The sequence below is a fragment of the Corylus avellana genome, chromosome 8, assembly GCF_965113065.1.
Source record: "Corylus avellana chromosome 8, dhCorAvel1.hap1.2, whole genome shotgun sequence".
NCBI classification, from domain to species: Eukaryota; Viridiplantae; Streptophyta; class Magnoliopsida; order Fagales; family Betulaceae; genus Corylus; species Corylus avellana.
In genome coordinates, this window is record NC_142497.1 from 22231629 (window position 1) to 22248849 (window position 17221).

The window sequence follows — 17221 nt, forward strand, 5'->3', positions numbered from 1 at the left end:
TCTAATAGGATGCTCATTATTGTGATCCCACTAGCGAAAAGGAGATGAGTTTTCATCTCCTTGAGGATGAACTTCATAGTTGCATCCAGTTTCCTATCAGATGGCTTTTAATTGAACTTGGATTTTCTGCTAGGGAAGTTATTTCAATTTGTCATCCACAAAGGCTAGTTCATTTCTCTAGCAAAAGTAGTCAATTCATACTTGTTATTTACCAAAAAACTAAACAAATAATAACAAAACATGTATCAGTTAAGGTTATGCAGTCTGCAATGCCGGTTCACCAGTCCAATCAATGGCTGTCTTCTCTGAAAATGCTCTCCCCAGATCTGAAGTGTTAAGAGCTCTGAAGTGGAACGAAAAGAATTCCCTTGCATGGTTTCTATAAAAGGTCATTTGCACTCTGCTCAACATATCCCAAGGAAACGTGCCAAACTGCACTAGTATATAGACCCCCGCAAACCTGTCATCCAACTATCAGGAGCAGGGAGGGAGAAGAAATATAGGTAGGCATAGGCTCCTACAAGAAGATAAAAAATACCTTTTAACTCCAAAAATCTAGATTATGCTAATATAACAACCAAACACGAAGGCTGTAAAACTCACCTTGCTCTGCCTAAGATCTACGAGAGCCTTGTATCTGCCAATGGTTGCCATGCTTGTAAACAAATGGATCTCCGAGTTCCATGTCATTTGCTCCATTGGCATGACCTCCACCAGCTCTAATCGATGTGATAGATATTTCCCCTGCCGCTCTGCAACCTTGAAAACTCAAAAAAGAAGGCATATTAAAGAGCCAATACCAAAATTGCCAGCCAAAGAGAAACATAATAGCATATTGAGTTATGCACAAACAATGGCCACTCAAAATCCAGATCACTTTTTCAATCATGATAGGAAATCTCATATTAGGATTGCCATCTGGCCGAACAAGAATCTTGGAAAATCAACACTGCAATCAACAAATATTAAGCATCAAACTATTTTTTCCACCACTACTTTAATGGTGGTAGCCCCTGGAGGTTTGGAGTAAAAAGACTTAATTATCAGGGATATCTCTGACTTTAACAGTTTGCTAGGAAGATTGCTAATATCTTCACAAAAAAAAAAAAAAAAAAGTTGGTCGTAGATATGTAGCTTACCTGAGCCAAAGCTGGAAGAGTTGGTTTTCTAGTACTTTCAAGAAACCCACTGCAATCAGCAGTGGCAAACACATCCTGCACGGAAGGAAAGCGTAACCACTCATCAACACCAATCCTGTAAACACGAATAGGATTTGATAACTTGTCGTAATGCCTAAGCTTTTTTCAAAGCATGCCTACCAATTTGAATATCAATAACAGAATTTATTATGAAATTGTGATATAACAAAACATGATGGCATCCAATGGAAAACCTAATCAGAAAATGAACAAGAAAAATGTGATGTATAGGAGGCAAGAACAATTATTTTCAAGTCTAAAATTGACAATTTACCTGAATACAAATACTGAAATCCAATTTGATTTGATGCGTGAAGGCATTATAATATGGTGTCAGGGAAAACGAAAGCAAACTGCCTTTCCTATGCAACTACAAAAAGATTTCCAGAATTTCCCAGCCAATTGTCCCAAGAGTTAGAGAGACCTCATATGGGACTGAGAATGATGTAGAAATGCATTGTCATGAACCAAAAAGAACTAGTAACTAACCTTCCACCTGGAGATTTTGGAACTTCCAAAGAGTTAAACATAATCTTCCACAATGAAGATTAGACAAACTTTCAATTTGAGAATATGCAATACATAGTCCACAACGGCATTTTTTAAGATAGAGACAAACAAGCTCTTCCCATTGATCATCCATCTCTTACCTTTGTCAACTGTTTAATAGCATAGTGCCTGAGGCGATCATCAAAGGAAAATAATATCTCGTTTGCCTGCAAATCCAAGAACAATTACCAATTTGTCATATGCAATCTTAAACTTCCACGGATCCAAGTTGTCTGGTCCATCTGTAACTCACAGTGCACCTTCAATTATCCAAGACCAAATTTTCTTACAATTGAGCCTTTGATGAAACTCTAAAATCCAAGATTATTATAGACCCATATGTGTGTTACAGAATATTTGTTGGGTTTATCATATCATTCAAATATAATAAGCAAATGGCAACTGGTTTTCCCTTCAACTTTGGTCATGAAATTAGTTCGACTTTTTCTTATTTCGCAGATTGTACCCAACAAGAGACAAGAGTTAGTTACAGAATCAAATGGAGTTCTATATCTTATTATAGCTTAAAAGCAAACTCTATATAGTTTTACATAATAAATAGGGGTAACTTCACTTTAAACCCCTGAATTACCACGCGATTTGAGAAGGCCCCCAAACTTCAAAACCTTTCAATTTAGACCCCTAAACTTTCAATTGCCGTCAATTTAAACCATTCTGTTTGATTTAGCCATTAATTTCCCTGATTTACCCCTAAAATGACCAAAATCTTCCTGATTTTTTGAAAAAAAACTTTTTAAATTTTTTTTTTTAATTTGGAACTAAAGGTAATTAAATTTGGAATTTTATAAAAAAATTAGGGGTATAAATGCTATTATCTCACTTTTAACGTTTAAAATCTGACAGAGGAGTTCAAATTGAGAGGTTTTGAAGTTTGATGGTTTGTCAAATCGTGTTGTAATTCAAAAGTTAAAGTGAAGTTACCCTAATAAATAAGTAAGAAAATCCAACATGGCAAAAAAAACAAAGAAAAAAAAAACAATTAATAACAAATGAAGTCTTGCAATTGAGAACCGAGAAGAAACAAGAATTCTGGAAACAATTTACTGCAATACAAATTGCTGCTGTAACATTAACATTAACATTAACTAAAACCCTCAAAAAATATAGCCCAATACCTCACTTGCCCAAAAAGACTACATTTTTTTTTACGCGAGAATAAATAAAAATTACAAATTTACATACAATTTTGCCATACCCATATTTCACTTCAATCAAATTTTACTCTTTCTTTTTTTCATCATTTGATTACTATTCAATGAAACTTTCTAAAAAGAGCTTTTTCACACAATGTTCACAAAAAGCAAAAAAAGTTGGAATTTTCCCACAATTTAACAAACCCGACAAGGAAAGCTGACATACCAAATGAATATCGCCATCAATGCCCGTACAATTGGACAAAAAGAAGTAATACCCAGGTTCAAGAGAGATGGCGGGTTGGATCCTGCTAGTTGGTTCGGCGATGGACCTGAACTCCAGCCTCCAGGGTCCCCACGTAGGTGGAGGCCAGGAGGGGCGTGAACACCATGTGGTTCCGAGGAGACACGCATACAATTCGTAGAGCTTGGTGTGGAGGCCCTTCATGTGCTGAAAATGGGTTCAGCGCTCTGTTTCCGGGTTTGATGCTGGAGACTCGGATTAGGCTTCTGAACCAAGTCATTGTGAGAGTGAAAAATGAAAAGTGGAATCTCTGTACCGGAATCATTGAACCAAGCCATATGAGATTTTGAAGATGAACATGGCTTCTGTAATTTTTGGCTTTCGACTCGTGTTCCGTGCTAGATCTTTAAGTGGACGAGTCAAGAGCTGGAGCGGTGGTGAGGAACGAATGCGTGGGAGCAGCTTAAGGCAGACAGATGCGGTCTGTGAGGGAATTTGAGTGACAACAAGAAACGGTTTCTCATGCATTTCACCAATTCGCTTTTTTAACTGCCACGACTGTCTGTCTACGAAGAAAAGAAGAATAAAAAATAAATAAAATAATATATCATAAAAAATAAAAATAAATTATTTAAAAGGAGTAGCAAGGGATATGTGGCTACCATATATTTGGGGGGAATTGTGGTCTAAATTTGGTGAGGGACGGCTACAATCGTGAATCCTCCTCACTTTCACTTTCAGAGATCTCATCATCATCTCTAACACTTGGCTCATCACCATCAAGTCCAAAATGAATTCCACACCTCTTCACTTCCACAATTTGCGGATCAATTCTACGCATACAACCTCTTCCCTGGAATCGTGTATGTAGATCGATGGCGACCTCTATTTCATCTCCACTTCTCATCTTAATTCTATTTCGTCTGTACCATAAGGTATCGCGCCAAGCCATCACTTGTGCATGTATATGATCTTCAAAGATATCAAAATCTGGTGCTCTTTCTATAAGCTCACATCGTCCCACGTCATACCAGTCGTTGGACTGGTCTCTAGAACTTTTATTACATAATCTCCAAATGAAGTAAATTTCATCACCCAAAGCTGGTGCTTCCTTGTTTGCTGCATAAACAATGCATAAAAGCACCTTGCTAATTTTACAGCCATCCAAAAACGGAGGTACACGGAAAGATACTGAAGAACCCATTGCCTGATGGCTAATCCAATTTGGAATCTCACTTCCGGGGAGGAGAACGGAACTAACGTAATCTGTCTTGCACATCATCTATTTCAAAAAAGTGTTTGCATCAGAAAGTGAGAGAGAGAAGAGAAAGAGAGAGAAGAGAAGAGAAAAAGAAGAGAGAGAACCTGGAGAACACTATTCATAGATTCCGATGATAGATTGTTGCAGCTTCCCAGGTGAACCGAACGGGGTACACATTGCAACCTCTCCAAATTTTGAATCTCAACCAGTTTGCGGCAATTATTAAGGATAAACATTGACTCGCACACGGTGATCATGTCAAGGTCTAAAGATCCTGAACTCTCGTTCGTCAGAATTGAGATTCTTTCCAATGATGTGCAGCCATTTGCTTTCAAACCTATTACTCTTGTGGGAAGTGAAATTGATTGAAGACTAGTACACTCACTCAAATCCAATGCTTCTAAGTTAGGAAGGCAGCTGATGAAACTAGGTAAGATACGAAAATTGTATCTTAATAATTTCAATCTTCGAAGTGAAGATAAACATTCAAATTCAATGCAAAACTCATCTTCAGACAAATTGCAGTCACTAAGATCTAGTTCTATCAATGAACGTAATTTAGAAATGGATAACAAACTCATGCGGTTGGAGTTATCGGATGATATCCATGATGAGGATGTTCCTCCACATCCAGGTAATATTAAATTCTCGAGATTGCTCAAATCACCCAAGGAAGATGGTAGTTGCTCAATAGCAGTTCCGTCTGCAACAAGCATCGATAAAGCCTTCATATTCCCCCATTGTTCCGGTAACTTGTCAAGTTTTGAGCAGTCAGACAATATAAGATTTCCAAGAGATTCTAAATTAGAAGTGCTACTAATTGGAAGACTCCTAAGCTTCTTGCACCCTTTTAAATCAAGTGAACCAAGATATTTTAGATGTCCAATGGACTCGTGAATCTCAACCAAACTTGTACAACCTTCAAATGTCAGTTCGAATAGATTTGAGGTTTCTGATAACTCTGGTGATTTCATGAGATATTCACATCCAACAAAACTTAAATCTTCGAGATTCTTCAAAAGGTTAAAGGAGGATGGTAGTTGCTTAATAGCAGTGCACCCTGCATTCAGGCTTTTTAAAGCCGTCATATTCCCCAATTGCTCCGGTAACTCTTCAACTTTATAGCACTCCCACAAGTCAAGAATTTCAAGAGATTCCAAGTTAGAAATACTACTTGGAAGATTCCTAAGCTTCTTACAACTTCGTAAATTTAGCCTAAAAAGTCTTTTTAGAAATCCAATGGACTCGTTAATCTCAACCAACCTTGTACAACCTTCGAGTATCAGTGTCCATAGACGTGAGGTTCGTAAAAACTTCGGTGATTCGATGAGACATTCACATCCACGAAATGATAAAGTTTCGAGATTACTCAAATGGAGGAATGAGGACGGTAGTTGCTTGATAGCAGTGTTCTCCATATACAACTCCGTTAAAGCCATCATATTCTCCAATCGTTTTGGTAATTTCGCAAGACTAAAGCATTTAGACACAACAAGAGTTTTAAGAGATTTTAACTTTTTAAGTTAGAAATACTACTTGGAAGATTCCTAAGGTTCTCACATCCTTGTAAATTCAACAAAATAAGTCCTGTTTGAAGTCCAATAGACTCGTGAATCTCAACCAAGCTTGTACAACCTTCAAGATTCATACTCTTTAGATGTGGGGTTGTTAAGAAGTTTGGAAGGCCCTTGAGGTTTGTGCAACCCTTAAGTATTAATATCTCCAATTGTGGGACTTGTGAGAAGTCTAGTGATCTAATGAGAGATTTGGAATTGCTGAGATTAAGGACCTTCAAATTGTTGAATATCTGTGCAACATATAAATAAAAAAATAAAAAGAAGAAGAAAAAAATTCTTGTTAGTTATATATTCAACATTTAAATAGTGAAAAAAGCACGGTAAGATTTGTTATACTTTCTCCGTCTCCCAAACTTGTTGGAGATTACTGTGCTGCATGTCAAGAATAACAAGGTACTTTAGATGAAAATCCTGTGGTAGAGATTTCAGAGTGCACTTATGCCAACAAAGCCATTTTAACTCTTTAGAGAGATGTTCATAGGATCCCATGAGATCTACATCATTGATTTGGAGTAATCTCAAAATCTTCATTTTTCTAAATGCTTCAGTTTTAAATTGTTCTGGGAGATTTAAGATGAGACACTCCACTCTCTTCGAGCCCTGGTAAAATAGCTTGTTGGATTAGCAATGCACATTCTCATATTGTGTAAAGCTAGAATAACTTTGAATTAAAGTAGGCCTACATATTCTCACCATAATTTAAAAAACAATACTAAAGTGATTTGAACATTATCAGAATTGCTTAAAACGCGGTTGCATACCATTTAATGTTGTGAACTACCTGACTTGATTTAGAGAAGTTTTGAATTTAAAGTTTGATTCACTATTCAAGCTATGAAGCATGGTTGGAAAAAAGGCAATCTCTCATGCATACCTACATGACACTATATTATGTACATGTGCATGTGCATGTGCAAGTGTTTATATATGTAAATGCATGCCTTTATTTTTGATAAGTAAAAGTGCATATGCCTCTATTTGTTTTTTTTTTTAAGTAAAAATGCAAATGCCTCTTACCAAATGATTGCGTAGTACATTTAAGCCATCCTCGTGAAACCATAACCTGCTTCGTTTTCCTGGATTTTCAGGACATTCTTCATGAACAATTTCCCTCCCCATATCTCGAATTAGATTATGCATCTTCAACTTCTTTTGGTAATCAATTGACACAAGTGACCTCTGAATAAGAGTAGGGATACCACTCGTTGGACAGAATTCACAACCATCAAATATTTTGATAGCATCTTCTTCGTCCATACCAACAAAGAAACATGCAATATCAAGGAATATGTACTGTTGAGTTTTTTCCAATGAATCAAAACTTATTTTAAGTATTTTTTGAATCTTGTCATAAGGAGTTCTTTGTAATTTTTTCAATTCACTTTTCCATTCAGCAATGGCTCTTCCCTTAAGAAAAGAACCCAAAACCACAAGAGCTAACGGAAGTCCCCCAGCATACTTCACTACTTCAATCGAAAGCTCCGAGTAATCTCCTTTTGGATTGTACATCTTGAAGGCATGCCAACTGAACAATCGAAGAGACTCCCAATGATTTAGTTCTTCTACTTTATATTTTTTATCTACTTCCAATTGACTTAGCAAACGTTCATCTCTAGTTGTTACAATAATTCTACTTCCTTGACCAAACCATTGCTTTTTGACCAACTTGTGTAGGTTTTCAAAGTCATCAACATCATCAAGAACAACAAGAACTTTTTTTCCTTGAATTCTTTTCTCAATTATACTGACTCCGCTATCAACATTACAGATCTTTAAATTTGTTTTGAAGATATCATTAAGAAGTTGTTCTTGTAAATGAACTAAGCCATGCTTTTCTGAACTTTCTTTGAGGTTCGAAAGAAAGCTATTTCCTTGAAATACATCACATATTTTATTGTAGACAGCTTTTGCTAGAGTTGTTTTACCAATGCCACCCATTCCATAAATGCCCACAATGCGAACATCACTTGTTCCAAGATTTAATAAATCTTTAATATCATCAACACGAGACTCCATTCCTATTGGGTGTTCGGCAACATTCAAGTGAGAGGGGTTCACTTTACACGAGACTTCTTGAACAATTTTTTCGATGAATCTTGATTCATACCTGATTATTATGATTCAATAATTAAAAAAAAAAAAAAAAACAAAGAGTAAGCACAAGGAAAGAAAAAGAAGAAAAAAAATATTATTATTTTATGTCATGACAAACAATTAGGCTTTATCAAATTTATTGATAATTATCCTTTAAATATATCTCTATATAATTTCTTCTTCTATTGACATAACAAAATTTTTTTTTCTTCTAGTAGAAAAAGTCAATAACTATTTCACGCGAAGTACGGTTTACAATGTCATTCCTCATGTGTACGATATTTTATCTTAAAAGCAATCCTAAACTTGGTAATTCTAGAAAAAAGGTTTGTCCATCTAGATACACCGATAAAGTGGGCACGTAATAGAAAACCATCAATTGATTCAACTCAAACACTAATTTTCTTAATGTTACTTTTTATCAATTTTTGTCTGAAATTTAAAAGAAAAGAAAAGGACAGGAAAAAAAAAAGAAAAAATAAAAAGAAATGCATGAAAAAGTAGAAGAGTCTATAACATATTACCCATTTCCAAAGCTTTCAAGATCCCAGCCAGAACATTCTGCAACTTCGGTAAGAGCTTCCCTCCATCTCTGCACCCTTTTCATATCAGTCTGAAACCGCTTTTCATGCCAAATAAAGGCTTCTGCAAAAGTTTTAGACTGTTTTCGAACATCCGAAGGGTCCACGTGATAAAATATGGGAAGAAGAGTGTGGCCTATGGTGTTCTTACAGTTCACGATCTCTGCAAGTTCATCAAGGCACCACGTAGAAGAAGCATATCCTTTAGAGAAAATCACAATAGAAATCCTTGATCTACGAATCGCATTGAGTAATTCCCTAGAGATGCTCTCCCCTCTATCAAGCCCCTCATCATCTCGGAAGGTATTAATTCCAGCTCGACCCAAGGCACTGTAAAGGTGATTAGTGAAGTTCTTGCGGGTATCTTCACCTCTGAAACTCAAGAAAACGTCGTGGTCCCAACCAGATTGAGAAGATGACGAGGTGCTTCTTGTGATTGAGTTTGATTGGACTGAAAATGGCGACAAACTCGGCAAGTTAAGAGGAGGATATTTATGCAAGGTAAATTGAAAAATGAGAAAGATCATTTACTAAACATAAATATAAATACAAATTATTTTTATGATAATTCATTATTTTTCTTCGTCAGTTCTTTTTGTATCCTCCAAGCAAAGTTACACGCTACTAAAGAGGACACGATGATGATGATTCAGTGGTATCTGAACTTAATTCCTCTAACATTAATATTGAAACAAGGCAAGCAGAAAGAGAAGAGAGTTGGATTGTAGTTGAAGTTAAAAAGTCTAAAGTTAAACCATATCATCCATTGAATGCGTAAATTACATATAATATATATGATTTGAGTTTTTTTAAAAATGATTGAAAACGTTACCGTCTTCGTTTTGGCCTTCGACACCTACAACCTGGGAGGCCTCGTTCTGGTCTTCGGATTCAATTTCTGGCAGTGGAAAGCAGAAAGGCAAGCATCGTCGTATGACACTGATGATTTGGTCCATGGGTGGTAGAGTGGTAGATAGAGACGGAAGGTGGGGGTAGTTCGGGAAAGAAATCGTGGTTTGGGGGAGAAGTGAGAAATGTGGGGATGTCTACAAAATGGGTTTTAACGCTGAGTTTCTGGATTTTGATGGCCGAAACTTGGATTAGGATTTCTGGGTAACGAAAAACAGAGATTTTGGGTTGAAAGAAGGGAAAGCGAGAGAGAAAGGATCAGCTTAAGATAACGATGAAGAAAAAAAGCTTGAATTGTTTTCTCCTACTTTATTATCTCGGTGAAACCAAAAAAGAAAAAAACAAAATACCTTTTATTCAATTGAAAAAAAGAAGGGAAAGTGAGAGAGAAAGAGACGAAGACAAAGCCTCTCATCATTTATTCATTTTGAGAAAGGGAAAATTCGCGTAATTCTCAAACTATCAATCAGCAATATTTTGTTCGAAGTATTAAAAATTATCAATATTTTTCAATAACAAAATTACCCTTAGTAAAATAAAAACAAAAATATTAAAACTTCTAAAAAAATAAAAAATTTCGGTTTTTTACAAAAATTGAAAATTTTCTTTTATTTTTTTAAAAAAATTAACTAAAAATTTCCATTTAAAAAAAATTACAAATTTTCATTTAAATTTTTTTTCACTTTTTTAAAAAAAACTTTTTTTTTTTTTTGAATTTATAGGAGTATTTTGTCTTATTGATAAATATATAGGGGCATTTGTTACTCTTGGAATGACATTGTCACAATTAAAAGTTTAGAGATGCTAATGTCAATCTGGTGGTAATTTGAGGAAGGTTTATGGACTTTACCCTTTAAGAAATGCTAGAGTTTTTATTCATGTTTTTCTCTAATTATTTTTTCATCCTCCTTTTTTAAAAAAAATTATTGGATTTTCCTTCATTTGTACTATTTTATTTAAATATTTATTTTTAATGATTTTTTATTCTTTCTTTGAGAGTAAATTTGTAAGAGCATTCCTAGCAGCCTCATCAAATATTACTCACCAAAATAACTTAAAGTACATTTTTATATATTTTAACAACTCACAGTTTTAGAACACCCACAATAGTCTCACTATTTTAACTATTAACTTTCACTATTTAATTTAAATATTTTTTTTTCAAATATTCTTTATATATATATATATATATATATATATCACCTTTTCAAAGAATATGAAAAGAGAGAAAAGTTATATTATTTTTTATTCATTTAGTAAGTGAATAATATTCACTATCTTTAGTAAATATTGTTTATTCACTATTTATTTTGAGTTAAAATGATGAGGTTGAAAAGTAAAAATTTTAGTCACTTTTACTAAATTGCCTCACTAAAATAACCAAAAAAAAATAATTTCAAATTATTGACATGACTCATGAGTCTTCACGTGAATAAAGAAAGCTGTTGATTGAGAAGACAACTACTCTTCTTTGTCTTCATGCGTTCCTCGGGCAATCTTTACTGTTGACTCTCAAAAGTATGTTGTTGCATCACAACTCTGTTAAACAGGAAACCCGACTTGCTTAGCATCATCAGCTACTAAAAGCTTAGCATCATCAGCTACTAAAAGCAACAAGGTTAGCAGTGGAACTGTGGAATCAATGCAAGCATTAATTTAAGGGCTCCGTTTCGCATCCGCTTTAAATTGTAATAAAAATTGATTAATATGAAGGAAAAAAATAATAAAAATTTTTGGTATGAAAAAGTATTGAAATAATTTTATTTTATAGTAATTTCTTTTATTTGAATAATAGTAAAAAATAATTAATGTGATGTAAAAAGTAAATGTTGAGAGTTGAAATTTTTTTTTGGCCAAACGGAGCCAAGAAAACAATTGGCGACCACTTTTTACATCACAACTCCTAGAATCTGTTTGCCAAAGGACCAGAAAGGATAGAGAAGAAGAAGAAAAAAAAAAAAAGTCAACTCCACTAATCATCTCAAAATCAACTTCAACATTTTTACTTTTTATATTACATCAATCACTTTTTATTACTACTCAAATAAAAAAATAACTATAAAACAATTTTTTTTTTTCTCATTTTTTCATACAAAACATTCTTATCTTTTTTCTCATATCAATCAAATCTGTTATAGTTCCAGTCCACTACTTTTCTCAAGTCCTTTGCCAAACACACTCATAGAGTCCCTAAGGCTGTGTTTGGCAAAGGACTTGAAAAAAAATAAATAAATAAAAAAGTAGACCTAAACTGTAGCAGATTTGATTGATGTGAAAAAAAAAATAGAGGTATTTTATATAAAAAAGTGAAAAAAAAATATATATATTTTGTAATAATTTTTTAATTTGAATAGTAATAAAAAAGTGATTAATGTGATGTAAAAAATAAAAATATTAAAGTTATTTTTAAGAGAAATTTTTGAGTTTTTAGATCCGGTCCGACCCACTCAAAAACAAATATATGTCAAATCATGTTGAGTCATCCTTGTAGCTCGAGTAAGATCTTACACAAGAGTACGTGTAGTGCATTACAAGTGACACATTACAGTGGGATCAAGCCATATGTTGCATGGGATCAAGCCCCAAGGGATTTGATCACTTATTTTTCTCACAGTATTATGTGATTTTCTCTTTTTTCCTTAAACACGAGAACTATCCCTTCTCATTCTACTCCAGTAAGCTCTCGTGCCTAATTGTTTATGTTATGCAAGTTTGAACACTACCACCATCTGACTGGAAACTGTTGGAACATTCTTGATATGAAGCAATTATCCAAGGCCGGCTCATTGAAGAGGTCCAATCTTTCACAGATATCATCAACAGGCCCTAGAATGGTTGGTCTCTGCCTCAGTTTTGGTAGAAAGGCAATAAATTTTCCATATGGAGCACTGTTGTGAGAACAGGAGCACCATAGAAGTTACCTGCTAAACCATAGAAGGATCACAAAATCGGGCCATCAAGAAACATTACAGTAGAAAAGGATCACAAAATAATAAATATCTAACAATAAGTTGTTTTCTTTTGAGGAGATTTGGAAGCTCTAGAGGGTTAACAATAGGAGAGGGATCAACATCAGTAACTCACAAACTCACAGTGCAACTTCAATTATTCAACACCATCTTTTCTTACAATTGAGCCTTTGTTGAAACTCTAAACTCTTAAGATTATTATTATAGACCCACATGTGTGTAACTAGACTACTCCTTAGATTTATCATATTATGCAAATATAATAAGTAAAAGACAACTGTTTTTCTTTCTACTTTGGTCATGAAATTAGTTTGAGTTTCTCTTATTTTGCAGATTGTACCCAACAGGAATTAGTTACTTAATCAAATGGAATTCTATAACTTATTATAGCTTAAATGAAAACTCAATATAGTCCTAGATAATAAATAAGTAAAAAATCAAACAGGGTAAAAAAAAACGAAAGAAAAGTGCATAACAAGGAAGTATTGTGGTTATTTCACATCGGTTGTGGAAGGGGAGTCAGTTTATAAGTGCGAAAAAAAGTCTCACCTATTGACCTACCTTTTTGAGCTAGTTTGTTGGGTTGAGAGACCTCTTGAGCTAGCTTTTGGAATTGAAAGAAGCCCAAAACCATCTAACATTGGTATCAGAGCCCACGTTTACCAACAAGTCTCGGCCCAATAGCTCACGGGAGAAACGAGTTATTGCTGCTCTGACCCAGAGCCCAATGTGTGAGTTGGATAAATTATCCCACATCGATTCTGGAAGGAGCTAGTAGTCAGTTTATAAGTACCCAACAGGAAGTCCCGCAATTTGAGAACCCAAAAGAAACAAGAATTCTTGAAACAATTTCCTGCAATACAAATTGCTGAAAACCCTCCGAAAATGTAGCCCAGTACCTCATTGCCCAAAAAAGACTGCATTTTTTTTTACCAAGTAATAAATTCAAATTACAAATTTACGTACAATTTCTCCACACCCATATTTCAGTTCAAACAATTGTCCCAATTTTTTTTCATCATTTAATTGTTAGAATTAACTATCATAAATTGATCAAAGATAGTGAAAAACAGAGACTAGGGGTTGAAAGAAGGGAAAGTGAGAGAGAGAAGGGATTAGGTGAAGATGAAGAAAGCTCAGCGAAACACGATACATGTAACTGCTCTCCGTCTCTCTCATTCATGCACTTTCCTTACATATTTCTTCACGTGGGCCACGTCTGTCTGTCTATACCGCATAACGAGTGAATACTTTTGTCAATTTGTAGGACTGTAGAGTCATTTTCAGTTTTGGTAGCTTGCGAACTTCTCACGTAGGAATAAGGAGGAAGTTTCAAAGTGGACAGAAATGTCAAAGTATTCACATCTCTTCAGGTGAATGAAGCTGTTGATGAGAAGACTACTAGTCTTCTTTCTCTTCATCCCATGCTTTGGATGCCTTTTAGTGTCTGTAGCGCTAATTATCTTCAGACTTCTTCCCCTTGTGGTTGGGTCAAGTCAACATATCCGATAAAGACTACATATATCCAGCTGTGTGCTGTTTGATGCTGCTTTCCTCGGGTAATCTGACCGTTAGATACTGATGCATAGAAACAAAAATGGTGCACAATAACCTCGCTTCTTGTGCTAACTATTTGCATAGACAACACAATTATTTGCAACCACTGATTCGAGTTTTCTTAGATTCAAGGAGATGGCTCCAGTAGTCAACTGGTAAAGATTTTGGTTTCCTTAACAAGTTGAAAGATTGTGTAATAAGAGTAAATAGGACTGGCTGTCACCATCTATTGATTGGTTCAATAATTGGACTTTTTTTATACTTACGCAACCTTTGAGCTTCAATATTTACACCTATTGGGTATCAACTTCAAATATGGTGATTTATAGCAGAAGTAAGAATTAGGAGGGGGTTTAAGAATAAACAGAATTTTTTTAAAAAATTTGGAAGGGAGAAGTTTTCTTTAACCTAATCTATTGTATTATCACTTATTTTTTAAATATGTGAGAAGTTTATAATTTTTTAATAAGACTATACATTTCTCCCGTATTAATTAAAAAAAGTCATAGAAAAAACACATAATAAATTTATAGACCGATTTAAACAAAATTCTTCTCACTTAATTTAGAGAAAAGTAGGCTGAGCTCCTAAACACGTGTCTAGAGGATTGAGGTTGTCTTCTCGTGGATAAAGGTGTTGATGAGTAGATTAGTGGGTGTGTTTGCCAAATGATTAGAAAAAAGTCCGTACTATTTTTCTTAAAATTAATTACAATATTCTTCATTTTTATATCATATCAATCATTTTTTATTATTATTCAAATAAAAAATCACTACATAACAATTTTTTTTTTAAAAAAAAAAACTTTTTCATACGAAACATTTTTATTTTTTCTTATTTTAATTAAATCTGCTAAAATTCCAGTTGTGTTTTTAGGGGTGATCATGCAGTTGCGGTTAGCGGTTACTGGTTAAAACCGCTAAACGCAACCGCTTAAGCGGTTAGTACATTTTACTAACTGCTTCCGCTAACCGCAAAGCAATTAACCGCCTAAGCGGTTAACCTCCCGTTTAGCGGTTAACCACATCCGGCTAATCGCTTTTTTTACTAACTGCTTTTGGGCTTTGTTTGGGCTTTCTTTTTGGGCCGAATTTGAGAATTAAGCTTTCTTTTGGGCTCACTTAAATTTTTTTTTCCAATTATTATTATTAGTTTTGCCTTTTGGTCCAATTTTCTGTTTTGGGCTTACTTTGCCCCTTTTGGCCTTTTCTATGCCTTTTTGGCATCAAAATATACACTATTTTACAAGCATATAGGTTGCGATATACCACATTGGGCTTGCTCCAAAATAAGCCCATATAAAAAAAAAAAAAAAAAATGTAAAGGGTACCTAAAAAAACCCAAATGCTATCAGCTTAAAAAAAAAAAAAAAAAAAAAAAAAAAACATAATTATATGAAAATCATCAGGATGATCAAATTCCTAACCCAAAGTAAAACTCTAATTTATCAGGATGAGATGAATATATAAAAGTGCAAAACTACGTTGTTTTGCAATTCTATATTATATAAAATTATATAATTATTATATATATATATATATATATATATATATATTAAAAAAGCGGTTAACAGTTAGTAGTTTTTAAAAACTCACTAACTAAGCGGTTAGCGGTTTTTACAAACTGCTTTTAAAAGCGGTTAACAGTTAATACGATTAGCGATTAACGGTTACAAAGCAGTTAATAAAAACCTCACGAACACACCCCTGTGTTTTAATCTACTTCATTTTTCAAGTTCTTTGCAAACACACCCATATTCTTTCTCTTCATCCAATGCTTTGGTCCTTATCTTCTATTATTATTATTATTATTGTTTTTGTTTTCTTCTGATGCCTTAGTGGAGACCATGTCATATGTAATTATGTAGCGCTAATTATCTTCAAATCTGCCTCTTCTGTTGTCTTCATGTGATGCTTTGGGCTTTATCTTCTGCTTTTTCTAAAGCTACCTAATACTTTTTCAAAAGTAGCCTTTTTTTTCTTCTTCTTCTAATACCTTAGTAGAGGCCACGTCATATGTAATTATGTAGCGCAAATTATCTTCAACCTTGTCCCTCGTGGTAGGGTCAATATATCAGATTCCTCGGGCAATGTATCAGTCCATCGTATGGTTCTTCTCAGCTCTTTGGATGATGAATTGAGTTCCTGGAAACTGTTGTGGAAGCTTAGATTAAATGCTAGGCCAAAGCTTTTGTTTTTTTGGAATCTCTGACTCAGTTTATCAATAGAAGAAAAAAAATAATAATAAAAAAAATTTCATACTATTTCTCTCAAAATCTTCGAATTCAAATGGACTCGCACACCATGAAGGCAGGCGACATACTCATTTGCTCTCTTCTCAACATATCCCAAGAACATGTGCCACGACTACTTATCTAAAAGTAGTAACTGCAGTAGTATACACCCCCGCAAACAAGCTATCACGAAGATAAAGACACCTTTAATTCCAAAATCTAAACTCTTTGACACAAAAAATCGGTTCCTCCAGCTTATATAACACGCGTCAGATATGCTGAGCGCCAAATAAACCAACTCACATATTCTGTGCCCCTTTGGCCTCCAGCGAAAAATTGCTATTGCATCAATCCATGGTCCAATTAACTTAATATATGATGCATAAGATGATCGACATTAGTGTGTATTTATTATTTATTCATGTGTATTTTAATTTTTTTTTTTCAATAAAGATTGAACTTTTCCTTTAATAAGTTATTTTTCTATATGCTTATTTAAGCCAACCAGAGTTAGTTACTGAATCAAATGAAATATTTCTATAACATATTATAGCTTAAATGCAAACTCAATGTAGTTCTCCATAATAAATAAGTAAAAATAATAATAAAATAATAATAAAATAAAATCCAACAGGGCCAAAAAAAAAAAAAAAAGGTTCATAGCAAAAAGAAAGTCCTGCAATTTGAGAACCCAAAAGAAACAAGAATTCTGAAAACAAATTCCTGCCGTAAAATTCACATTAACTAAAACAATTTCCACGATTGTCTACAACAAAATAGAAGAAATATATATATATTTCAATATTTGATTTTGTAAATAAAATTTTTTTCCATGGTATCGCATTCTCGTACAACTTTATTGAAGCAACTCCAATAGGATGCTCATTATTGTGA

General features: G+C 34.1%; 2 protein-coding genes across 6 annotated transcripts; both read right to left on the reverse strand.

The window, feature by feature from the left end:
- Positions 1 to 147: 147 nt before the first annotated feature.
- On the reverse strand, positions 148 to 3470 carry LOC132163776 (internal alternative NAD(P)H-ubiquinone oxidoreductase A1, mitochondrial). Of its 5 annotated transcripts, none has more exons than XM_088519331.1 (6): positions 3129 to 3470; positions 1689 to 1915; positions 1474 to 1569; positions 1140 to 1254; positions 604 to 759; positions 148 to 517 (listed from the first exon to the last, which is right to left on the reverse strand). In XM_088519331.1, exons 3-6 carry the CDS (start codon positions 1518 to 1520, stop codon positions 464 to 466), a joined length of 372 nt encoding a protein of 123 aa, XP_088375457.1. In that variant the 5' UTR covers positions 1521 to 1569; positions 1689 to 1915; positions 3129 to 3470; the 3' UTR covers positions 148 to 463. The 5 variants fall into 5 exon arrangements, with proteins under 5 accessions (XP_088375457.1, XP_088375455.1, XP_088375454.1 ...); XM_088519329.1 differs by having other exon boundaries at positions 1689 to 2008; XM_088519328.1 differs by lacking the exon at positions 3129 to 3470 and having other exon boundaries at positions 1689 to 2328.
- Positions 3471 to 3624: 154 nt separating this feature from the next.
- On the reverse strand, positions 3625 to 9830 carry LOC132163774 (TMV resistance protein N). The gene is given in 8 exon segments (XM_059574145.2): positions 3625 to 3712; positions 3809 to 4428; positions 4512 to 5921; positions 5924 to 6214; positions 6321 to 6584; positions 7002 to 8091; positions 8603 to 9110; positions 9492 to 9830. Coding segments are annotated over 7 exon segments (4263 nt in total). The 5' UTR covers positions 9616 to 9830; the 3' UTR covers positions 3625 to 3712; positions 3809 to 3852.
- Positions 9831 to 17221: the final 7391 nt, after the last annotated feature.